The 26,349-nt window shown below is 47.8% G+C and overlaps 1 protein-coding gene across 1 annotated transcript in view; it reads left to right on the forward strand.

Moving 5' to 3' along the window:
• Positions 1 to 26,349, forward strand: part of PAPPA (pappalysin 1) — a 220,002-nt gene that overhangs the window by 24,452 nt on the left and 169,201 nt on the right. Inside the window, exon 2 of the mRNA XM_036329823.1 lies at positions 7,127 to 8,189. Coding sequence (XP_036185716.1) covers positions 7,127 to 8,189 — 1,063 coding nt within the window. The remainder of the gene's footprint in view (positions 1 to 7,126; positions 8,190 to 26,349) is intronic.

Raw genomic sequence — 26,349 nt, forward strand, 5'->3', positions numbered from 1 at the left:
AACCCAAATCTGTCTGTTTTAATCACTGTCCTCTGGACAGATAAAAGCTTTCCATGGGATTGCTCTCTCAAGCATTGCTCTGTGGCTTTGATACCAGCCATTAAATCACAGAAGGGAAAACAAAACAAAACACAACAAGAGAGGGGCCAGCTCCAACTTTAGCTCTTAAATTTTTTAGCCTCCTGAGAGAAACCAGACTGTTGACCTAAATTCCCCCCTTTCATCCCCTCATCCTCTAAACTCTGCTTGTCTTTCCCCGCCAGAGGTCCCACAGAGAGTGGACACCCTTAAATTGGAGGGCCTGAAACTGCCTTTCTTCCCTTCCTCCCCCTCCTCCATGACCTTACATCTCCCCACAGTGAGAACCAAAACTGGGATGTCTGAAGAACCTGGGATATCAGAGTTACAGGGAGTCTGAGACGAATAGGACCCCTGTGGCCATCTGGTATACCCCTCCTGTCTCACACGTGGGGACATGAGGGAGCTCAGAGAAGGGAGCTACTCTCATACCTGAGTAGTGGTGGAGCTGAGCAAAGAAACTTGACCTTGGGCTAGGAGTTGTTCCCATTGGAGAAAAGCATCTGGAGTGGAGCTCTGGCTTAGTGTTGGTCTGGTTCTGATGCCACCGCTGTCTGGCTGGGATGCTTGGGGATGGGCTGGAGTCACTTAGTTTTTCTACGTCTCCATTTCCTTCTCTGTCAAAGGGATTTCAGAAAAGCCCACTTCAGTGGGTCACTCTGAGCACTAAATAGGACTAAGACATCTGTGCTTAGTAGAGAGTCTGCTACATAGAGGCATCTGTGACTGTCACAGGTAGAAATGATCCGGTAGAATTTTCTTTCCTCCCATCTCCACTCTCCCAATGAGAGAAAACAAATAATAATGTAAACTTGATATACGTTGTCATCCTTTTGCTAATTGTCTTCCCTAGACAGTGATGGGAGAAAGTCAAATGTTATCCGAGCTAATTTGGTGCTGTGTTAACCCATCCTGGGGTTATATTTGAGGGCAAAAAATGCAGGATGGAGGCATAGCTGAGGCCCCACTCCTCTGTGGTGGAATTGAACTTGAAAGGAGGAATCTTGAATTCCAGTCTTTCCTACTGCTTAGTGCTGTGTGACCTTGGGCAGGTGACCTCACCTATCCGATTGTCAGTTTTCTCACCTGTAAATAGCATCCATTATACAAGGTTACTATGGGGGCTATATGAGACACCTGGGCACCGAGCACCTATCCACCTGCTCAACATACAGCAGGTGTTTCAGAAATAGACATTGGAGCTGAAAAACAGAAGCACCTGGCTCCTGTGAGGACCACTTCCTGTGCGTGGTGACCACACATGGCAGTTTTTCATCTTCCTAATCCGTCTTGCTCTGCTCACAATAGGAACTGAGTAGATTGAGACAATGTATCCTAACCAGGCAGTAATTCTGATTCGGGCACCAGGCACTGGAAGATGGCATAGATCTTAGAGAAATTTTTGTGGGAGAGCTGAGAAAACTCACAAAATGATGGTGCTTTCCTTTTGTAGGGTGACCATAATAGAGTGATACAGACTGGGTGGCTTAAACTACAGAAATGTATTTTCTCACTATTCCAGAAGCTAGGCATCCGAGATCAGATGTCCGGGTGTTGGTTTCTCCTAAAGCCTCTCTCCTTGGCTTATAGACTCATAGACGGCCTTCGTTTCCCTGTGTCTTCACATGGCTTTCCTTCTTTGTGCATTTGTGTCCTAGTGTTCTCTTCTTCTAAGGACACCAGTCAGGTTGAGTTAGGGTCCACCCTACGCACCTATTTTAACTTGATTACCTCTGTAAAGACTCTCCAAATAAGGGCACATTTTGAGGTACTAGGAGTTAGAACTTCAACTATGAATTTTGGGAGGATACAATTGAGCTCATAGCCAATGGACAGGCAGCCAAGAGTATGACAACTGAGAAAAAGAACATTTCAGTATAGACCCTGTAAGTTGGGAGAAACCTGGGTCAGGCACCATCAGGCAAGGAGGCGAGTGCTGGAAATCCAGATGCTGAGGCATTCTTCATTCCAGAGAGACAACAGGTCCAGGAAAACCTCGGGTCCCCATGAAGTGGGGTGAGCCAAGAAGGACAGCTTAAGCACTAGTCAAAACGGACCGTTGATTCTTAGTCGGTTTTGGAGGCCCAGGCTGAAGAATGACACGGACAGCAGCCTCCTGGCTTGTAGTTCAGTTCAACTTGCTTGTGTTGGCGCTGTGGGACTTATAGAAATATTTTTGGAGGGGCCGTGCCTTTAGACAGCCCACACTTGGCGCTTCAAGCAGTGACGCGATTAAGAACCTGAGCCTAGGAATCCTGGAGGCCTCTATTCCAAACCGCGTTGCCCTGGACCAGCCTCTTCCCCTCCCTGAGCTTCGGTTTTCTCTGACAAAAGGAGCAATGCTGATAGTTTTGTTGTGAAGATTAAGTGAGAGAATTAATGTAGTGCACATGGTACTTAGAAAGGTCTAAATAAAGGGTTTGCTGCTCTTTAAAGAAGCCAGCAATAGAGAGGTGTCCCTCCCTCCCTTTATTTTTTACTTCTAATAACAAGCTATGTGGTACATCTACAAGGCACCAGGCTCTGTGCTAGGTGCTGGGCATTTCACAATGAACCAAGTAGACACACATGGATGAAACAGAGACATTGCGTGAGTGATTGAGAAGTATGAAAGATTCGTCTGTCCCTGGGGTGGAACACAGTGGTCAGACAGAGCTGCCCTGGGGTAATGTCTTTAAAATGTGACCTTAGAGGGTGACCCCGAAGCCCAGAGGAGTCTCCCAGTCCCGCCCAGGCTGAGTTTGGGGGAGACATCTCCAAGCCTGCTGCCATTGGACTTGCCCCTTCACTCAGGTCTTCACCTCTGGGGTGAGGCTTAGTGGGTGGATGAGAAGAAAGTGAGGCAGTGACCATAAAACTTCTAGGTGGGGATTAGAAGCCCTTTGCACAGTAAGCCTACCTGCAGGAAGCCTTAGAGCGGCCAGCTGACCAGGGATCCAGGGACCAGTGATTACTATGGGAGCTGAGGGAAAGCCCCCTTCCTGGGCTGGGCCTCCACCTCTCCGCCTGGGCAGTGGGCCCTACATACCTCCTGGGCTGGGGAACGGGCTCTCTCCCACCTTCACTGTCTGCTTGTACATGATGACAGCCTTGAGCAGCGTGTGCTAATTAGATGTGGATGTGCACACAATCGCCTGAGGCTTCCATCTTGCCGGGTGGGCACGCATCCCCTGGGACCAACCCCTAGTACTACACAGATGGTGTCAGCCTCAGACCGATTCTCACCATCTTTCACCATCTCTATCTTCCTGGAGAACCATGGGGAGAACCCACGGGAGAAAGTGTCAGGTACACCTGTGTCCTCCAGGGAGCACTGTTCCATGCCCTGTGTGGAGATACACAGAGGCGAGGGGACCTAAGCACATTGGAATCAATCAGGAGTGACGAGGCATCCGGTTCAAAGCAATACAGTTTTGAGGACCTCTGCTTACAAGGAACCATTCTAACAGAACAAAAGAGCTCTTAAATCGTGGTGGGGGTGTCATCTCATGTGGACCCCCTCCTTTTTCAGAGAAAGGAAATGAGGCCAGCAGCATGGGGTGGGAATGGTGACTTCTCCAAGGCAAGTCCATCCAGCAAGCTGAGCCCAGATCTCTGGTTCCAGGGCCCTGGTCCTGGGCTGGTGATTCACAGTGTCACCCCCCTACCTCCAGGCACTGAAATGTGACTACTGTTGATGAAGTTATTTTCATACAGAAATAAGTCGCTGTCACCACTATATCCCCCATCCCATCCCTATTGGAGTCAGTGATTTCCTTTCGACACTCACACTTCAGGTAAATATTTCCCTCTGAACTTCTGAAGTCACCGCTTCAAGGTTCTCATTTCCCTTAATGTGTTTCCTCCTGGTTCCATTGAAAACGTGCTCTCTGCCTCCTGGGGCTCAGCCACCTCTTAGTCCTGGCTCCATGTGCTCAGTGTCACAGTCTGGCCTTTGCTTACTATTTCCTTCATCTCTCAACTGCAAACAGAGGTGCCCTGAGCCATGGTCCCAAGCCAGGAAGGTTCTGAACTGAGGGCACCCTACAGATGTGTAAACATTTTACCTTGCTAACCCTGCTAGCCGCCTTCCAAAGGCAACAGGAAAACCAGGGACTGAGAGCCCCTGGCAAAATAAAAACCTGCAGAGACAGAGAGGGGGTGAGGGGGAGAAAGGATCCCATTTCAGATGTTCATTTCCTCATTAGAAGAATTTTCTGTTCAAGTGTAGGGGCTTTGTGTTAGCCAGGGAAGGAGGAGATGGTGAGTTTAGAGGTGAGTGGGGAACACAAGAGTGGGGGCTCTAGGAACCATTGTTCTCCTTGTTTCCCATAGTGGGGTAACTTATTCCAAATCTGGGGTCAGAGCCTTGGCTTGAGGGGTAGGGGCAGTGCTAGGCCCACTGGAATTTATGTTTTCTGAGTAGGCTTGCCAGGGGATTGCAGGAGGACTGGTGCTTTTTTGAGCCTTCATCGTACTTGCTCTTGGTACATGGTCAAGATGCCCTTAGGGCACCATCTCTCTCTGACCTTTCTGTGTTTTGCTTCTTGTCATTTTCTACTTTTTGCCCTTGACATCATTTCCTAGACCCTCCAGTATCTGAAAAAGGAACTGCCATTTGGAGAGCCACCTTGTGCCACGTGTGGTGTATCTGCTATGGCTTTTCAGTATTACCATATACTTAAATAGAGTTATAGATGAGGGAAGTAAGATCCACAGAGGTGGAGGGATTGGGCCCAAATGTACAGCTAGTAGTTGCTATAATCAGAATGACCCCGAGTCCAGAGGCCCTACTCTTCCTACCCTACCAAGAACACACGCTGTCTTCTGATCCTTTCTGTCCTCTAGCCGTGGAAACATAAACCAGTGCTTTTGATCTCACTAATAATTCATGTGCTCATTCATAAGTGCCTGCTCTAGGCAAGGCATGAAGTGAGCTGCTGACAGAACACAGATGACCCAGACAGAGTCTTCCATCTCAAAAAAGGCATCCAGTCTGGGGTGGGAGAGGGTGTGGTAAGATGACTCGAAAACCAGAAAGCACGTGTCCAGATTCCTAAGAGTAAAATGAGTTCAGAGAAGAGAATGATCATTCCTTACAGGGCTATCAGAGAGAGCTTCTTGGAAGAGGTGGTTTCTGTTTGAGCCATTGGGAAACTTAGAATCACAGGTAAACAGAGACCAAGCATGTGAGGGGAATCTTCATTCAAGACCTTTCTTTACCAGGTAGAGAACCAAGACCCAGAAGAGATAGTTGAGGCTTTACCAAGGTTGCTCAGCCTGTAAGAAAAGGTTGACTTTGGGAGGACGTTCTGGCCATTTCCTAAAGAGCTGTCAGGCAAAGTGTCGGAGGAGAGGTAGAGGTGAACTGCCTGGCACCAAAACTGCCATCCGTGTCAGCAACTAATGGAGAGATTTACACAAATTCTAAGGCCCCAGTGCCCACAAAGGAGTAAAGACTGTGTGGACCTCCTTTATTGATTTTTCTGGAAGCTCCCCATGCTCATTTGATGAGTGCTAATGGTAGATGCACACTCAGTTAAAGTGACCACAACAATTTTCCAGCTAAAAGTAGGCCCTGTCCTAAATGAGCATCTTCTATTAATTCTTGCGTCCCTCTCTTTTTCCTCCCACCTGGCCTCAGGTGTCAGCCAACATTTAAAATATACTCTCACTTAGAAAGCCCTCTTCCCCACCCAGCAGCCTTTCTGTGCCATGGACACTGGGTATATTCCAGAAAGGCTGGGGAGTGGGGGTTGATGAGTGGAAAGATTAGATCCAGAGAGAATCTGGTAGGTGACTTCTTGGGGTTCCCAGAGTAAGTCTAGAGATTTCCTGGCTTAAAACTTTCCCAAACACCTGATGAAACTTGTGCCATCCCCAGGCAGATGGTGTGGTTCAGATCCCCAGTGGCATTGATGAGGGAGAGGAAGGTGCTGAGGACTGTGAGTCCCAGGGTCTGATGGATCCAAGATCTGCTTACCAACCAGTTGGCCTTAAACTTATCTCTTTATCTTCTTTAACTTCCATGTGCTCCTCTGTTAACTTCCATGTGCTCTGGGAGTATTACATAGATAAAAGGAATTAATGCACACATAGACCTTAGCATAATGCTTGACCTGCCACAGAGGCTTGGTAGATTGTACTTACTATTGTTAACTATTATGTAGGGGTCCCCAACACCTGCTTATGTAAGAGGCTGCTCGTTTTATTTTTTAAAATATTAACTTTTGTGTTAGAGGAGAACAAGCTGAATTGGGTCTCAGGAAATTGGTCCATGACTCTGTGTAACCTGACAAATGCCTTCCACTCTCTGAGTCTCGAGACTCTAAGCTGTCAAGTGAAGGAGTTGAAAGTGGTGATCTCTGAAAACCTTTCCAGTTCAGCCAGTCAGCATTGCTGCCTTTCTTTGGCATAAGTGTCAGGTTTGGCCAGACTCCTGTTAGAGATAGAAACAATGGAGTTCCTTGTCCCCACCTCTGCAGGCCGGCTTTCCCAACAATTCACCACCACCGAGCACTGGATAGCTGGCTGCTCATGTCTGATGTGCACTCAAAGTTATGGCGACCGTAGGAGGAGCTGTCCTACTAAATGAACACCTTCTATTCATTATTATCTCCCTCTGTTTCTCCTCTGACCTCCCATATCATTTCATACTTAAAATACCCTATTAATTAGAAAGCCTGCTTTCCCATAGAACAGCTTTGCAGTCAGAGGTTTTTGGATTTGAATGATCATTATTGGTGGTGGTGTCATTGTTTTCTTTAGCTCAAGTACCCATTCTTCAAACAAAAATGTTTCTCTGTGTGTTCCATATGCAAAACCAATTAAAGTGCATCCACTTGGGTTACAGTTATGGTGAGAAGCCCCCAACCCAACTCCCCTGTCCTCTCATTTTCTCTAGCCCTTGCCTTGGCCTGGGGGTGGTTCCAGAGACTCCAGTAGTAACTGCCAATTTGAAGACGATTGGTCTAGGACATCCTGATATAAGGTTTATCGCAACGAAATAACGTAACCCCCTTTCTTTCCATCTTTTATTTATTCATCTTTCTTTTTTGGGGCCACATAGGGCTGTATGACAAGTGTTCTTATACCTCACGTGACCGAGGATGGGTCGTGGGCATTCACACCATCAGTGACCAAGGCAACAGAGACCCACGCTACTTTTTCTCCTTGAAGACAGACCGGGCCCGGCAAGTGACCACCATCAATGCCCACCAAAGCTACCTCCCTGGCCAGTGGGTATTCCTAGCTGCCACCTACGATGGGCGGCTGATGAAGCTCTATGTGAATGGTGCCCAGGTGGCGACCTCTGGGGATCAGGTGGGTGGCATATTCAGCCCATTGACTCAGAAGTGTAAAGTGCTCATGTTGGGGGGCAGCACCCTGAATCACAACTACCGGGGCTATATCGAGCGCTTCAGTCTGTGGAAGGTGGCCAGGACCCAGCGGGAGGTCCTGCTGGACATGGAAACCCATGGCCTCCACACGCCTCTACCTCAGCTCCTCCTACAGGAGAACTGGGACAATGTGAAGCGCACCTGGTCCCCCATGAAGGACGGCCACAGCCCCCAGGTGGAGTTCAGCGGTGCTCACAGCTTCCTGCTGGACACCACTTTGGAGCCCCCTCTGTGCGGGCAGACGTTGTGCGACAACGCGCAAGTCATTGCCAGCTACAACCAGCTGCCGCGCTTCCGCCGGCCCAAGGTGGTGCGCTACCGCGTGGTCAACCTCCATGACGACGGCCACGAGAACCCCACGGTGAGCCGCCAGCAAATCGAGCTCCAGCACCGGCAGCTGGCCGAGGCCTTCCAGCCCTACAACATCTCCTGGGAGCTGGAGGTGCTAGAGGTGAGCAACTCCTCCCTGCGCCACCGCCTCATCCTGGCCAACTGTGACATCAGCAAGATCGGGGACGAGAACTGCGACCCCGAGTGCAACCACACGCTGACCGGCCACGATGGTGGGGACTGCCGCCACCTGCGCCACCCCGCCTTCATGAAGAAGCAGCAGAATGGGGTGTGTGACATGGACTGTAACTACGAACGGTTCAACTTCGACGGCGGGGAGTGCTGTGACCCCGACATCACAGATGTCACCCAGACATGCTTCGATCCTGACTCTCCACACAGGTAAGACCCGCTGGGCAGGTGGTGATGCCCAGCTGAGAGCTGAGCTTCCCCCCATTTTATAGGCATGTGCCCTGAGGCCCCTGGGAGTCCTGGGAATTTTCCAGCTCACACGGCAGCCTTGTGACTGAGACCAGGCTGTTACTCATGTGATCTTGGGGACCACATCGAGCATCATCCATTACAAAAATGTGTTGACTGCCTACTCTGGGATAAGAAGGAACGGTCAGGACCCTGTCTTCTCAAAGAGCTCACAGTCTAAATTGGGTGGCATGAGCTGGGTACAAACAGCTGTTGAAGCGTACGTGGTAGAGTGGGCTAGAGTTGTGCTGTCTGTCCAGCCACCTGTGACTATTCACATGTAAATTAAGATGAAATAAAACTGAAAATCCACTTCCTAAGCCACACTAGCTGCATTTCAAGTACACAGCTGTATGGGGCTCCCGTACTGGACAGAGTAGTGTGGTCGTTTGGACAGTGTGAATAAAGCCAGGGTCAGATCTCTGTGATACTATTTCTTCACTTGTTGACCTCTTGGAAGCCACTTCCTCATCTGTGGAATGGGAATAATCATGGTGCTCACTCTGCTGAGCTGCTCTGAGGATTGAGAGAGGGCATGCAGGGGTGGGCAAAAGTAAGATCACAGTTGTTTGTATGGAAAAAGCACGCAGGCTGTGGTCATAATAGCACAAGAATCAACTGTGTTTCACATACTCACAACCGTAAACCTCCTGTGCCCACCCTTGAATAAAGCATCATCTCTTGTAGTGGCTAGCAGGTAATATGCGCTCATTGAGTGTATCGGTCATTCTTTGTATGATAAAGGGAGCAGGTGCTGTGGTCAGGGAGTGCCATGGGACATCACAGAGAAGACTCACCTGCAGCATGAGTGTTTGGGGAAGGTGCAGGTACAACTTGCGCATCAGAGACTGGGTTGGGGGAGAAAGGAGGGCCCTTGGGGAGAGGCACTTCTTCCTGTCCTGCTGAGAAGAGGGTAGAAGAAGCGTCTTCTATCTAATGCCCCCCTTAGCCTCTACCTTATGCTACCAACTCTCACCAGGGATCCAAAGGTGAACCCCTGGGTGATTTATATTCTACGTGAGACCAGGAAGAACTAGTTTCAAGCCAGAGAAACAGTCAGCATCCACTCTCCGATGTCCCAGATTCGGGCTGAACTTTTCCATTCTGTCCGCACGCAGGACCCTGGACCTGCTGATAGCCCGGGTGCATTTGCAGACCTCGGCAGGTTTTCTGCTGACTCCCCTCTTTATGTCTCTCTCCAAAGAGCAAGGGCCACCCATGTACAGACAGAATACCTATGTGCAAAGGAATGACGATGCCTGGCAGCAAGCCAGAGAGCACGTCAGCTCAGCTTCCTGGCACCAGGAGGGCCCTGGACTCTCACCTTGGCTCAACACATGAGCAGCCCATGTGGGAAGCAGCCGTGGTGTGTGGCCAGTTCCTTCCAGGTCATGATGCCCTTTCATCTCTGCTCTCATTTGGGCTTTGACAGAATTTGGCAAGGAAGACAAGACAGAGGTTAGTTAGCATTTGCATTTGATGGACAGGAAAAGAGAGGAATTTCGAGAGTGAAATGACTTGGTCAAGGTCATGGGTCAGGAAAATCATTTGGTTAATTCACAAATGCAAGTCTTCCAAGATTAATGCAGTGTGTGCTCTTCTGAGCTAGACTCCCAGAGGTTACCAGTGTACCCAGGCAGAGTGGGCATGGGGAAGAGCAAAGGGCCAGAAGTAGGTAGAAGTTATTCACCCATTCATTCATCCATTCATCCACCCATCCATCCATTCTTGCATCCATTCTTGCGTCTATGCAGCACATGTTTATTTAGCACCTACCAAGTCCCAAGAAGGTGGGTAGCCTGAGCCCTCTTTTCCTGAAGGAAATTCAGGATTCAGAATGGTGAAGGGATTGACTCAAGTTCACTCAGCTACTCAATGGAGAGCTTGGATTTGAACTCAGATCCATGGACTGCAAAACTCCCACTGAGGGAGGATATATTTAAGTCCAAGGAACAATAAGTGGCAGAGTTAAAGGACAGAGTTGGCAGGCAGGACAGCTTCTCTAAAGCCTTGGGAGAAAACTGTTGAGTGGGATTGGGTCAGGACTGAGGGCAGCCAGCCTTTGTGGAGGGCACACTGTGCTGGTGTGGGGACCGTGGGGCTCCAGGTCCCAGATACCTCACCATCAGCAGGCAGAACTGGCAGGCTCCAGTGGCCTCCTCTTTCCTAAGTCATGGGACTGCATGCCCAGCGTGCCTGAGAGTGGTCCTATGCCAGTGCTGTGACCACTCCCACCAGGGCCTGTTTCTTTGCTGGTTTAGAAAGTTGTGTGCCCTGCGTGAGCCCCTCCGGGGCACAGCTATCTCCTGGCAGGTTGGGGGTGACAGCATTCTGGCAGAATCAGGTCTCCTGTGTGCAGAGAGAAACCTGTGGAAGTTTGTAGAGAAATTTTTACTTTGTGACTTTTCAAAACAGAGGTGGGCAGGAGAAATGACAGAAGGAAAGAAGGAAGACGGGCACCTGTAATAGAGACAGGGAAAATTAGATTGACATTATATAGATAATTTGTAATAAAGAGCTCAACTTAATTCTTGCCCAAGGTGATTCATTCTCATTCCCTCTCTTCTCTCTTCTCTCTTCTCTCTTCTCTCTTCTCTCTTCTCTCTTCTCTCTTCTCTCTTCTCTCTTCTCTCTTCTCTCTCTCTTCTCTCTCTCTCTTCTCTCTTCTCTCTTCTCTCTTCTCTCTTCTCTCTTCTCTCTTCTCTCTTCTCTCTTCTCTCTTCTCTCTTCTCTCTTCTCTCTTCTCTCTTCTCTCTTCTCTCTTCTCTCTTCTCTCTCTCTCTCTCTCTCTCTCTCTCTCTCTCTCTCTCTCTCTCTGTGTGTGTGTGAGAAAAGATAATATTTCAATTGCTTCTTCTCAATCTATGGTGAAGGGCCAGGTTTTGTGTTTTCTATATGCTACAAAACAGTACCTTTGTAATATACAGCAAAAGTGAATTGATGTAAAATGAAATACCACAAGCATGGTGAAGCAGCGTCTGAGTTCTGTACATGTATCTAAGGGCTCACTCCCCATTTCTGTACTCACTGTGCAATAGACTGATGAGAAATAGTTGGTCCATTGCCTAATCTGAGTAACCCCAATGAAATTTCATCATTATGACAATTTATGTAGCGATTCTCCTGAGTAAAATAAGATCCACCCATAATGCAGCTGGGCAGATTGGCAGACTCCATCAGAGAAGTACAATGTCTTTCAACACATTTAAACACACTTGTTATCTAATAGTCCTTGGGTCCCTGTGTTACAGGAGAGCATCCAACCCTAGCAGATCTGGGGCTGCAGACTCAGAAACATCCTCTATAGAGGGAACTTAAGGCCAAAGCTCGCATGGCCTCTTAGTGGTCACGCGGTGGTTAAGGGGGCCGTAGATCCCTGCATCCTGGTTGTCTGCAGTGCACAGCTCCCCAGCGCTGCCCAGTCATCCTTGTAGGCCACAGAGACCTGCTCCTTGCCTTCTGTTCTCACTCTCTTCTTCCCAACTGCTCTAGAGAGCTTGGGATTACGAAGTGCTGAGAGAGTGGGTTTGGAGAGAACTGGATAATGGCCTTGGGTTTCCTTGAGCTACACCAGCAGCGAGTTTTCTTATTAAGAGGCCATGATAAGCACAGCCACCTGAGGATGAGCACAAAGAAGGGGACTGGGACAGTGAGGGGGCCAGGAGCCGTATCATGTAACCATTTGAAGATGTTTGGATAAGAAAATTCTCACAAGGACCACAGGCCTATGACACATGCACTTCAAGTATCAGAAGCCATGTTCCATGGAAAATGGCGCATAATTATTCCGTATGGTTTCTAAGCCATGGCTGGTACCGGAGTGTTTCAATCACAGGAGGCAGTGTTGAAGTGAGTAACAGGCAAGGCCTTTTCTTATGAGAATGTTCCTTCCAGGGGAGTAATTCTCTGCAGGTGAGTGAGCTCCCCATCACCTGAGGCATGCACATGGAGGCTATAGCCAGGGTTATGGCAAATGGTGGAGAAGGTGGCCTTGATGGTCTTGGGGTTGAGTACTACACAGCAGAACTTTATGCTTATATCTTATTCCAAGTCATTTTAGGGAACCACATGGTGAGTGTTTCTATCCTCTAAACAGGCATTTATTGGGCACGTCTCCCTTTGCCAGCCTCTCTGCTATTCACTAGTGATGTTGGCAGCAATGGAGGCATATTCCTCACCATTGAAGGGCCTCCACTTTATTGGGGGAGTCATATTCAAACCTAAGACATTCTGAGCTGTGGTTTTAGTGACAGACTGCGGCAGGAGACCCGAGAAGCAGAGATGGATTCTGTCTCGAGAAAACAAGGAAAGTCAGTAGAGCAGGCCTGATTTGAACAGGCATCGGGCAGCACGCTGAGAGGTAGAGATGCAGTCTTCATCAGTCAGAGGGTCCTGGCAGGAACCAGATGGCACATTCAAACAGAATAATTCAGGAGAGTTGAAGGAGGAGGTATTTTGAAGGAGAGGCTATTTACAACAGTATCGGTTATTTACAACAGTGTAGGACAACCAACAAGGCCAAGGCTGTAACATTGGGGAGCTATTTCCATCCTTGGCCTGCAGGGTTAGGAGGAGGAGCGGCTCTGGAACCTAAAGAGAGTGGCTGCTTGGAGAGGGCTTTCTGGCAGCAGCTGTGACTCTGGGTAGAGAGGAGTGCCAGCCTGCTGCACTCTGGCCAGAAGGGCATCGGAAGAGGAGATTCTTCATGTTGTTTGCCTGTGCCTTCCAGTCTCCAGCCAGTGCTTTCCGTTGGGGAACCAGACTGGGGATCACAAGGCAAAGGAATCTGTTTATGCAACTCAGAGAGGCCAGCCTCGCAAGGGCGCAGGGCAGGGTGGAGAGGTAGGGGAGAGGATGTGGATGAGTGGACAGAACACGTCCAGAACACCGGGAAGGCCAGCCCATGCGGAAGGTACAGCATAAGCAAGGGGGAGGGGAGAAGTTGGTGAGGAAGGACTTGGAGAATAAGAAGTCATGCAGTGTGGCTCAGGTCCAGGCCATAAGCAGAGAAGGGTTCTTCTCGGGGAGAAAACCACTATCACACTAAGTCCTTCCTCCTTGCGTCATGTCCTTACTTTATGTCCTTCTTTCCTTCCTTTCTTCCTTCATTTTATTTTTATTTCTTTCCTTCCTCCCCCCCCCTTCTCTTTTCTCAATAGATAGTTGTTGAACGTCCCTTTTGTGCCCGTCCCGTCCCACCCCTGCCCTTTTGGAGCTCAGCATCTAGTGCAGCGGTCACCAACCTTTTGGACCTCACAGACCACCAGTTGGCAACCACTGATCTACTGGGTGAGACAGGCAGGTAAAGGTGCCATTGCAATCACTGGTATGAGAGAAGGATCCCACGTTGGCTAGGAGGAGCAGTATGTGTGAGCAGGAGAAGTCTTTCTCTCAGACTCGGCAGTTAGAGAAAGACATTCTGGTGAACCTTGGCATTCTCTGCTGTGGTGGACATGAGCCAGGAGGGTAGAGCTTCATCTGCAGCCACTAGAAATGTCTACAAACAAGTTAGAATGCACTTCACATGCCTTTTAACAAATAAAATGGAAAACCCGGGTGTTAATAGAAATCCCCAGTAGCAGGAAATCATGGGTCAGGTGACACTTTGGGCTGTAGGCATCCCAATGCCAGAGGATATTGCAACAAATCCATCACATTCCTGGTGGAACCCCTCCAGTCTGCAGGCTCTGACTCCATCAGGTGAACTTCACCTTTGTCCATGAGTATGTTTTCATGTGGAATTAAAAAAAGGGGAAAAAAGGGGTTTCCCTTATATACTGGGGGCTTGTAGGGAAACATTATGTTTTCTCTTTTTGTTTATTATTTTTTTTTATGTAACGAGGGCATTCCCTGTATCCATGTTGTTATTATTTTTGGACCCAGATTCCTGCTGGACATTGCTGGAAGTCTTAGGAAAGGGTACAATAAGCCTTAAGACAGTCTCTCTCTCTCTCTCTCTCTCTCTCTCTCTCTCTCTCTCTCTCTCTCTCTCCATATATATATATGTGTGTATATATATATATGTGTGTGTATATATATATGTGTGTGTGTTTGTGTGTGTGTGTATATAATATATATATATATATATATATATATATATTATATACACACACACATTTCAGAGAGGAAGGGGGAGAGAGAGAGATAGAAACATCAATGATGAGAGAGACTCATTGATCAACTGCCTCCTGCATGCCCTACCCTAGGGATTGAACCTGCAACCCGGGCATGTGCCCTGGCCAGGAATCGAACCATAACCTCCTGGTTCATAGGTTGATACTCAACCACTGAGCCACGCTGGCCAGGTGAGGCAGCCTCCTTGACCCCTCTGCTGGTATCTGTAGACCCCTCAGCCTCTCCCCCTGCCATTCAATGTTTCGTCTTCACTCACTGGGTCTCACTTCTTTGCTGGGATGACTGCATGAGACATATACTTCCTTCCTCCAAGTTCTTTCCAAATCGGGAAAAGTTGCATGGAACCAGGGGCTCTCAAGCTGAAGATCCAGCCCCCTCTTACTATAGACGAGGAGACTGAGCAGCCAGAGGTGTGGCACTGACCCAGCCTCACGGCGAGAGTGCAGCTGAGTTGAGAGCAAGACCCCGAGTCTTGTCTCCAGGTCCCCAGGCACTTCACCCCCCTGCATTGTCCTGGTGTCTTAGAAGCTGGCAATCTGAAACTAGGAAAAATTCTATTTGGAATGGTCATGTTCTTACCCATCATCCGTATTTTGTTAAGACACTTGAGTAAACAGGGCGCTGTGATAAATGCCCCGGGGAGCCACGATGTAATCTCTGTCCTGAAGGCGCTTGTAAGCTGTGGTTTAATGACCTTTGTTACCGTCACTCCAGACACGGCCAGGCGGCAGATGATTAATTTCCAGATGAACCGCACAGACGATAAGGCTTACGTGCGCCCTGAGAAAAGACAGGCTCCCTGTGGTTTGGAGAACTTTGGAAAGTTTTCTGGTGGAGAAGCATCTAGTTGGCTTTGTAGTGCTGTAGAAGAGGTGGCTGAGTCCTGGCCAGTTTGGCTCAGTGGATAGACCACTGGTCCACAGACGGAAGGGCCCGGGTTCGATTCCAGTCAAGGTCACATACGTCAGTTGCAGGCTCTATCCCGGGTGTGCTGATCGGTGTGTCTCTCTCACATCGACGTTTTTCTCTCTCTGTCTCTCCCCCTCCTTCCACTCTCTCTAAAAATCAATGGAAAAATATCCTCTGTGAGGATTAAATAAATAAATAAATAAATAAAAAGAGGTGGGGGAGAGCAAAGCAATCGAGGCAGGAAGGTGTGGGGAGGGACTGCAGATAGGTAGATACCATGATTTGTTCTTCAGGTAGTAGAGCCCGGAGAACCTTACTGTTACAGGATGCAGGAAGAATTGAGGGGAGGTAGATTCTAGGCCTGGCTCGGCAGCTCCTTAGCTATGCAATCTTGGGCAGGTCTCTTAATCTCCCTGTGCCTCCGTTTTCACCTCTGTCAAAAGGGAATAATAATAATATCTGACCGCCTGGATGGCACAATTGCCTTGAGGGTCACATAAAATAATAACCCACGAAGAGTTCTGGGAAGTTAACCAACGTACAGATGAAAAAGGCCCTGGTTATTTTTTCAGCAACTTTTTTTTCATTCTTTTCCAGAAAACATGTAAGAGAAATGGCTTGGAATTTTATAATCAGAATATCAGAGTTTATTTAACATGACTAATACTCATTAAAGCAATAACAGGAGTCAGGCTTGGTGGAGGGGAAAAAGGATGCATGATGGAGACTGATCAGGGTTTGAATCTTGCTCCCACTCTCGATTCACGGCCTGACCTCTGCCCATTTCTCAGGGAGAGTCGCTGGCTTGTCATCTCTAAAAGTGGGTGAGAGTGGCTCTCCTGGGACATGTCAGGAAACTTAAATGCAGTCCTTTGTGTGAAGTGCCTGGCGCAGCATCTGGCGCATAGTAGGTGCTGGCGCAAGCTTCCTCCCTTCTGGATTGCACACATGGATCTCTCGTCAGCATTGTTTTTTTTGGAGATGCTGTCCAGCAGCTTCATAAAACACGCCTAAATGGAACCACTACACACACTGAGGGCATGTATGTGCCCAGATTATTTTCATTCTTAAAATACTATTTGTTTTTTGTTTTTAGGACTGTCCACAGAACTGACGTTTTAAAATAAAGACCACAAAAGTTATATCGATCTCATTAGGCTTGCACACTAGTTTATCTTGAAACCGACCCAAATGTCTAACTATGTTAGGGGATGTATTTCTGCATGGACTAATCCCTGGCACTGTTGGGGGATTGGTTAGAATGGGTTGACATTCCAATTTGGTTGAAGTTCCTAGATTTTCCAGCCATCTCCAGCCCCCATACCTGCCTGGTCCAAACACACAGGCCCAGGCTACTGATGCACATGGTCTTGTTTTCTCTGCTTCCGTCTGGGCTCCCTTCGAGCTTGTCTTCTGAACAAAGTGCACCTTTGCTCACAGGTCCCATCTGTGACCCTGGTGTGCCTGTGACCTTGGTCTTTGAGAGCAGAATAGAGGGGTGAATGGAAAGCAACAGAAGAACTGCACGTGGCCCCTAAATTGAGGTTAATAAGGAGCTCAGCATAGTGACCAGTGAGAAGCTTCGGGACCGGTCATCTAGCAAATCCATAAGACTACTGGCTTCAGAGACAGAGCATATTTGAACCAGCTCCCTTAACATTCCTATGACATTGAACAAGTCTCTTCCTTTATCAAAGACTCAGTAGCCTCCTGTAAAAATTGGGATGATAGTAACACATGTGAAGGTTTAGAGCAGCAGTTCTCAACCTGTGGGTCGCGACCCCTTTGGGGGTTGAACGACTCTTTCACAGGGGTCGCCTAAGACCATCGGAAAACACATATATCATTACATATTTTTTGTGATTAATTATTATGCTTTAATTATGTTCAATTTGTAACAATGAAATTGGGGGTCACCACAACATGAGGAACTGTATTAAAGGGTCGCGGCATTAGGAAGGTTGAGAACCACTGGTTTAGCGGATTCAGTGAAATAATATACAGTCCTTAGCGAACTCTCAAAATAGCAGTGCTGGTTAGTTTGGGGATTTTCCATCTCCAGGAAATCTTCTGACCTCTTACATACATGTCTCTTCATCTCCAGCCCCCCTTGATCCTGAGCCCCTCACCAGAGCCTTGGGACTGGCAAGGAACTTGGAGACGACCTGGTCACTCTTTACCACCAAGGGCCCCTTTTATTCTGGGTCCTCGCAAATTCCATTTTTTGAAAGCGTTTCTTTATCCCGGAAGCTCTGCACATATTAAAGGCTAATGTATCTATTTTCTCAAGAGATAAGCAGCACACCACACAAGTTAATGCCTTTCCAACAAAAGGCAAATGCATGGCTGGGATCTGAGGAAAGGGCTGGCTGAGTAATTCACGCTTGTCCTAGGGAAGGGGGGGCCCTAGGGGTGGGGAGATGCCCTAACCCCCTCAGGCCCACACTGAGCAGGGAAGGGGTGGAGTGAGCCATCTCCTGGCCGGGGCTCTTGCTGCTGCACACTCTGTCTCTCAGTTACTGATGCAAGTTGGAATCCTTTTTTGGGAACTCGCCAGGGAGGCCCCCCAACTTGCAGGGATCTGAGGTGGCTCCCCTTTCACCCCTTTCCTCGATGTGTGTGTCCACGTCTGGCTCCCGGATGTATGGGAGCACTGGGTGCCCCTTTGAGGGCCTCGGCGGGAGGCGGTGGGGTTTTTCCATCTGGGTCGGGCATAGTCAGCACTCTCATTTTCCTCTCTACATCCACTGGTGACACTGACCACTCATGACAGCCTCGGTGCTCAGTCACATGCCCTCCCAGGTTGGGAACAAAGCAGAGGGGGTATGAGGGGGGATTGAGAGGACAGACAGCAGGACCTTTTATGTGCATGAACCACATGTCCCTACATGGATCACAGCTCAGCTTATCTTCAAAACTCATCATTGGCTTATTGTCCACCTCCTGAGAGAATCCCCACACCCCCACACTCACTTTCTGAAAACATAAAACTAGTGTTTGCACAGCAGGGGGTGTTGCTTACAGGTTTGTTGGCGCAAGTCAAACAGCTTCTATTTCCCCATTGTTTGGTGGGGCCTTTTCTGTCTTTCTCCTTCCCTCTCTGCTTCTCTTATGTTTTGCCCTGTTCTAGAGATTGTTTGGGTGATCTGGTGGTGAAGGGTGGAGGTGAGGGCACTATTGCCTCCATTTCAAGCTTCTGATGTTTGTGATCGCAGCCTTTCCTGGGTTCAGTCAGCCAGCCGCAGCTCTTAGCCTTGAGCTTGACTTCTGATTACTGACCTATTTTTATGGCCACAGAGGACAAGGGTGACTATAACTCCAAAAAGCATGAAGCATCTCCGAATCATACAGAGGGTGGAAGAGAGACACAAGCGAGAGCTCTTTTCCTGAGAATTCGTGCTACCAACAAAAAACCCAGTCTGCCTGTGGCTTAGCAATACCTTAGGAAGGAAGTGACTAGATATTGCCAGTAACTTCCTAGCCATCAGAGAGTATCTTACTTCTTTTACTCCCAATTCTTCATCTGTAAGATGGGTAGATTTGGGTAGAATATTTCCCAGATCTCTTCCTGTACAGACATTTTCGAATCAGACACTGTCATCCTGGTTCCAGGCTTGTGGGGGAGCTTAATATTGAAAAGATACCAATAATGCCAGGCACTGACTGGGGACATCCAGGGAGGTAAGAGATGGTCTTGCCTCCCAGGGATTTGCCAGCCCCTATATCTTAATGGAGTGTAATATGTTCAGAATAGCAATGAAGGAATAAATATGCTCTGTGACAAGTTAAAAAAAAAATCCTACTCCTTTGACTCAAGTGCCAGCGGTGGCCTAATGATGATACCCCACCTCAGGCAGTCTGTGTACCCACTCCTTTACTTACTCGCGGCCCTCAGGCCCTGAATTTGGCATCCTTGTTCCAAAAATCAGTTTGAATTTAATTCTCCTTTCGACAGCCTGACCTATAGTGTCATGCTTTTCCCAGCATCGTTTCCCCATACTCGAGCTCTGACTGTCACAAGACCCCATGAGACCTATCTCTTTTCTAACCCCGGGAGAAACCCAAATTTAGGGAAGTTCCTAGACTTGTTCGAGGTCATCCAGAGAGGTCTACATTTACTGTAAGGACTATGTAGTTCTAACTTTAGATCATTCTGTAATTTGCCTAAGGCTAGGTGATTGGTATGGGGCCACGGTGCAGACTGAAAATCTAGAGGTTGCCATATTGATGATGATGTTGTAATTCTTGCTCTATTCTTCCCAAACATAATATTGTTCAGTCACTCTTCACATCTGTTTCATGGTTTTCATGGCTAACAAGTAGAGCCAAACTACACAATCTACCTAGAACATTGTCGCTGCCACTGCTTATGAAAGAGAGGTGATTTGTCTTAATTTAATTGTGCTCCAAGTGCAAGACAAACCACAGGGCTGTCGGTGAGCTGTGTGTATATTCTGCTCACTGCGGTCAGTGTATGGTTTATCAACTGTGGTTTTGATCCTCCAAGAGGCAAGTGAGGTGATCAGAAGAGGCAGTTGGGGGCCCTGGAACTGTTGTGCAAGCAATAATTTGACGTGAGATCATCACATGGCTGTTCTGGTACTTTCAATACACCACCCCACTTCAGTTGTTGCTTCTTACTTATCAGGGTATTCTTATTGCTTAATGGTTTCCTTGAAAATAAGTAAATTCTGAGAACCTGAGGCTGTAAAACAAAGATTATGGTATCCCATGCAGAGATCTTAGGAAGTAGCAGATCACTTCACTCTGCGTGTATGTGCACCTACTATGTGCAGGTACAGTGCTAGGAGCTGGAGTACAACAATGAACATTTCACAAGATAGGTGTGATTCTACCCTCATGGAATTCGCTGTAGGTAGGTCAGTAGCTCATTGGATCCATGCTTTATGGAGAGGTTCAAGATGCTGAGGAAACACAGCAAATGGGTACTTGACTTGTTTGGGGTCAAAGTCACTTCCAATCTGAGTCATGTTCACCAAGGGGTGTCACCAAGCTTGCCAGGAACCAGGTGTTCTGACGCTCTGCCTTCTGCTCCAGCCTCTCCAGAAGCCACTTCCAAAAAGGCAAATGAGAAAAATAGGAGCTGAATAGTTCCTAGTGAAAGGTATTAATTTTAAATGAGTGTCCTTTATTCCAAGATAATTTTATTCTTTTCTTTGGAGGGCCACTCCAGTATCCTTTATTTTATTCTACAAGAGACATTATACATGCTGGTGTGTGTGTGTGGGGGGGGGGGGGGGGTAGGGGGAGTGGGGATCATCTTCAAATGCTTTATTTATTTGTCAAAGTTAAAAATTGCTACTTCCACCTCAATTTCTAAAAATGATCTAGAGGTCTAAGAGTCAGCACCTTCCTCTCCTCCCAACCGAATCCTCAAGATTCTGATCCCACCCAAGTCCTGGGCTTGGCGTGATCGTGCCCCGCAGTGAGCCACAGACAGCAATATTCCCAAGAGTTGACCCTCCATTTGACTCAGCAGAGGGCACAACCCCGAGAGACAATACTCCTAAAAGGCCAGCAGTGGGGCAAGAGAGCATTGATGGATAGAATCTGAGACCGGTAAGGCGAAGTGTCCAGTGGACCGAGTCAGAACCCAGACCCTCATTCACGTCCCTCCCACCCCCCCCCCCAGCATTGAATTGTCCCCCATGCGTAAATACTCTCCTACTCCTACTTCGATGTTCTCAGGGTATCTCCACAAGCCACTGCCAATTCCTACTTCTCCATTTCTTCTCTCCTCCAGTCCACCTTCCATATTCCCCCAGAAAGGAAAGAAAGCTGTTTGGGAAACATGAACCAGGTCGTTTTTATCTTTATAACATCTGCCAGGGTCTGCTTAGAGCTTTCTGGACACTCCATCCTCCATAACCTGCTGTACAAGAACCTTCCCGATGTGGCCCTTGCTGGCGCCTACGGCCTCATCTTAGGGAGTTGCTCCCATGTCCCCAACTTTGCAGCCACCGCAGAGGACTTGCAGAACCTCACTCTCCTCACACTCTTGCATGCCTCTTGGCTTCTGGAGCTTCAGCCCTTTTCCTGGTCCCCCACAGTCGGTTGGACCTCCGATCAGTATTTATTTTCCATGTGAAAACCTCACTGTATCTTACCCACCTTCAGGGAGGAGTCATTGCGCTGTGCTTCCATCATGTTCAGCACCCCTTCTACTGTAGCATACAGAAGATAAGAGACTCACAGTAAAGGATATGGCCCGTCATAGCCAACAAACAGGGGTCAAATCCCACCTCTGAAATCTGTGAGTGGGAGCAGGGACTTTGGAAAAATGGTGTCACCTCACTGAGCCCTCGTTCTTCCTTTATAAACTGGGAATATCCACACCTAATACATAGAGCTCTTATAATGCTTCAAATAAATAATGTAAAAAAGTACTTTAGCAGTTCCAGGGTGTAGTCAACTCCCCAAGTGGTAGTTTTTATTAGTATTATCACATTATGTTGTGATCATCTGATTTGCCTCGCTTCGTTCATAAAACTGCTAACTCTGCGATGTGGAATTTGTTTGTATGCCCAGTTTCTACCTTAAAGCATGGTATTTGGTAGCATCTCAGTAAATTCTGGTGAAGGAAAGAGGAAAAGACTAAATTAATGATATGCAGGGAGGAAGGGAGCTGGTAGGAAGGAGGAAAGGAAAGCTCACAGGAAAGGAGGGAGGGCAGGAGGGAAGAGGAGAGTAATGAAACCATGAGTAATTCAATAAATAAATAAAAGAATAATCATTTTTTCAATTGCTCTTTTTTGTGTGTTTTTTAAATTTAATATATTTTTATTGATTTCAGAGAGGAAGGGAGAGGAAGAGAGAGATAGAAACATCAATGATGAGAGAGAATCATTGATTGGCTTCCTCCTGTACACCCCGTACTAGGGATTGAGCCCACAACCCGGGCATGTGCCTTGACCAGGAATCGAACCATGACCTCCTGGTTCATAGGTCGACACTGAACCACTGAACAACACTGGCTGTGCTTTCAATTGATCTTGGATTGGTGCTGTTACATTTTTTTTTTTTTTTAGACTATGTGTCAAGCTTCTACAAAAAAGCTATTATTTTGGAAACCAATCATTCAGAATTCCTAGAATTTAATAAACCCTCCACGCATCCCCCCACCCCCCCTTTGCCTCGCCTTACAGACAAGAGAGGCATATTTAAGCATTTCTGACAATGAAAGTAAGCAGGAGAATAAAGTCCAAATCATTAGGGCCCTTGGGATAAAAGTACAAAATCCAGGTTTTAGAACTGGTCACCACTTGGAGAAAGCTTGTAATTTGGAATGAGGGATATGGATGCAATAAACATTCTGAGGTTTATCTTGCTTTAATGACTTGTCTCGAGTGGCTTTGATCTTTACGTTTGATAATCACTTTCAAATGGCCTAGTGTGTTCTGAAAGTGGAGGAGTGGGTCACGGACTCGAGATCCTCCCTGGAAATGATAGGCTGCATCAGGATTTGGAAATAGGCAATGTTCACAAGACTCATTCTGTTAGCTGTAGAAACAGGGCACCTGCCTGCGAGGAAGATAAACATATCAGTCCAGTGATAGGAACCAGGGTTCACTGAGGAAAGGACACCACAGGCCTTGGGGGCGAAGGCCTGTTCTCTCTAGCTCCTTGAGTGAGCTAAAAAGAGAACTGGGCATCATGGGGCCTCTCCATGGGGTAGGCACCCTTCTAGGTACCTTCGTATGTATTGCTTCCTTGAGTTTTTATATTCCCCTCTCTAGGTTGCATGTTAGCATCACCATTTTATAGATGAGAAAATTATGGTTCAAGAGAGTTGAGTCCCTTCTCTAAGGCCACACTGTCCCTTAAGTAGGAGAGGGAGCATTTGAACCCTTGTCCGTCTCTCTCTCTTAAGGTGTGGCTTTATCTCTAGCAATCTGCTGCTTTTTCCTTTAACCTGAAAGAACTGTCCCCAGCCTCCAGCTTGGAAGTCTCCCACTCTCAGCCAACTGAGGGCATCCGCACATGGCCGGCACCATTCCTGTAACCCACCTGCACTGATCAAGTGCCCAGGGGACAGCCCCGTGGCATGGCACTTCTCAAAGGTCTCCTTGGCGGCTCTCTCTTCTGCAGCAGGGATGTCAGTTTGCTTTTAGTGGGAATAGAACCTGAGATGGGTCCGTCTTGACCTGGGCTCCCTGTGAGCCATACCACTGACCAACCATCTTTAAAATGGGAGAGCCCGTGTATTATGTTTCCAGACTTGGAAAAACTCGAGTTTTCCGTGATTCATTTGAGGGATTTGTTGTTGTTCTGCATTCTGAATGTAGTTCCCTTTTGCTTCTCTTTCAGCCAAACAGGCCCTGACAGCTCTCTCATTGAGATTATTACTGAGTTGTACCATCTCAGCCAGTGCATTTAGGAAATATGTTGTTGGCACTCACCAGTGAATGAGATGCATAAAGAAAATATTCTAATGACAGTTGAGTTGAGAGAGCTTTGATCTCCCTCCAGAAATGCTCTCATGGCTTTGAAATGCAGCTCTGGCAGAGGGGTACAGTCTGGGTGCCTTGGCACTGTGGGCTGGGCCCCTTGAAACCGACATTCCAGGGGACCTGCAACCTTCCCAGTGAGGTTCAGGTGCACAGCTGTGTGGGAAGAAAGGAGGCACATCTCTTGAGAGGCTCAGGGGGAGGATCCAAGTTAGGAGGGACTTTCCAGTTTAGCTCAACACTTCCTAAACTGTCTTGGTTATGCTGTTATTTGGGTGTGGGGTAAAGGCAGGGGTGGGGTGGGGGAAGGGATTATGGTCCAATATGTTTGGGAACACCTCATACACTATCTGACCGACTCTTCATTTTGCATATTAAAGGCTCTGCAAATTCTTCCAATTAAGAAATATATGTATTTAGCCTTGTTTAACAGAGCATGTCCTAAACCCATTTGACTCGGAAACATTTTTCCTTTAGACGTGCATCTGGTTCATGTGGGTTCAGCCTTCTTCAGACTGGGATTTGAAAAGCACTGAGCTAACTCACGTGCTCAAAGAGCAGATGGTGAGCCTTCGCTACAGACTGGGCCTCAGAGTGTGGCAGCAACAGGCCCGGAGTTCAGGCAACGCAGGTTCTGCAGGAGGCCGCAGTCCCTCCCATGCCCAACTTCCCAAGCCATGCTCTCCTGCAGGGACCTGTGTCCCCACCCCACCCCCCGCCAGGAAAGGATGACTTCACCCATTGGTGCTGTCACCCAGCCTAGCGAATAGAGGCTTGTCCTCAGACCCTTCTGTGACCCTTGGGCAAGTTGGTGCATTTTCCTGAGCCTTGGGCCTCTCCTCCTGTTTTGAGATTATGCAATTTAAGAGAGGTGCTCAATAACTGCCAATCATTGGTAGCACACTCTCTCTGTCTCTTTGGAAGGGAAAGTTTAGGAAACACAGAGGGGATAAAGATTTGGCTCCACCTGCTTGATGCTCACAGCCTGATGGGGAAGACAGGTGCTCACACTGTGAAGATAACACAAAGGAGGTTGATAATAGAAAAACCAGAATCCAAAGTGGGGGGAGGGGGGGAGGGAGGCTCTGAGAAGGGGGGCATCTTTTGCAGCTAGAGATGATGATGATGATTTTGGTGTTGCTAATAATTATCATTGGAATAATAATAACGATGCAATGAAAATAGCCAAGGTTAACTAATGACTGCCTTCTATGGGCCAGGCCCTGTGCGAGGAACTTCCTCCGCTGTGCCTCTAGTCCAGCCGTGGACAAACTACGGCCCGTGGGCCGGATCCGGCCCGTTTGAAATGAATAAAACTAAAAAAAAAAAGACCGTACCCTTTTATGTAATGATGTTTACTTTGAATTTATATTAGTTCACACAAACACTCCATCCATGCTTTTGTTCCGGCCCTCCGGTCCAGTTTAAGAACCCATTGTGGCCCTCGAGTCAAAAAGTTTGCCCACCCCTGCTCTAGTCCTTCAGACAACCCTGTTAGGTGGACAGCATTATTCCATGTTACAGGTGTGTGGTCCTTAATGGGTCCATGGAACACATCACCTGTACGCTGAACTTAGCGTGGAGGCTTGGGTTTTGGAAAGCTGAGACTCAGGAAAAGAGATTGTGGGGCAGAGGAGGGTAAATGGTGGACATGCTCAGGGAATGGGCATAATTGGGGAAAACCAGAGGTTCTCAGGTGAGGAAATAATGAGAACTTGAGTGGGAGGGTGTGGGAGGAAGAAAAAGGTTGGATGGTGGGGATGAGACACTGAAAGCTGAGAGTGAGGGAGCCACCCAGAGGCCGACTGTCAGTTCAGGTGTTGCCCAGGAGCAGAAAATGGGAGACTAGGACTTGGAGGGGAGTGCCAGCCAGGACTGTGCTGAGATGCCTTCTCTAATGCTACTGCATCCCTGGGCGCTGAGACTCAGAGAGGTAAAGCAGCCATGGACATAGCTCTGGCCATCCGACTTGAATAGTATTGCCTTATAAATTAACAAACACACAGAGTTTTTGTATTTGGATTGATTTTTTTCTGGGTTAATGATGATTTAAAAAAAATTACCAATTTATCTTATACACTCAGGGCCAACCTTCCCACAGTGGCAACATGGAAAGGTATGTGGCCTTGAGCAGGTCCTTGTCCTTTTCTCATCCTCAGTCCCTGTAGACTCTCGTGGTCCTGCTCAATTTGACCTTCTGTGATTTCTCCTCCACCCATTGACTGAAAGGAATACACAGTATCTTAAAGAGATGAGAGGAAGCAGGTAGATACCCACATGAACTCCTGTCCCCAAGATTTTTCCCTGATGCTTTTGGGAGACACCCAGCAAGGCTATGAATTGGTGGGAAGACCTTAGCAAGTAGAGGAAGACTTTCAGCCCCAGAGCTCTTTTCCTTTGGGTGTGTCCTCCCAAAAGAGATGGAGAGAAGAGAGGCTAGTGAGGCTAGGAGCCAGGATGGCTACTGTAGGTTCTTTCTCTTTTGGGAAACAGAGGCTTCTCAAAGTATGAAAAAAAGAAAACCCACAGACAAGCAAGGGAATAACTCCAACATCCCACATCTCTGCCTT

Source organism: Myotis myotis, unplaced genomic scaffold, assembly GCF_014108235.1.
Source record: "Myotis myotis isolate mMyoMyo1 unplaced genomic scaffold, mMyoMyo1.p scaffold_m19_p_12, whole genome shotgun sequence".
In the NCBI taxonomy this organism is placed as follows: Eukaryota; Metazoa; Chordata; class Mammalia; order Chiroptera; family Vespertilionidae; genus Myotis; species Myotis myotis.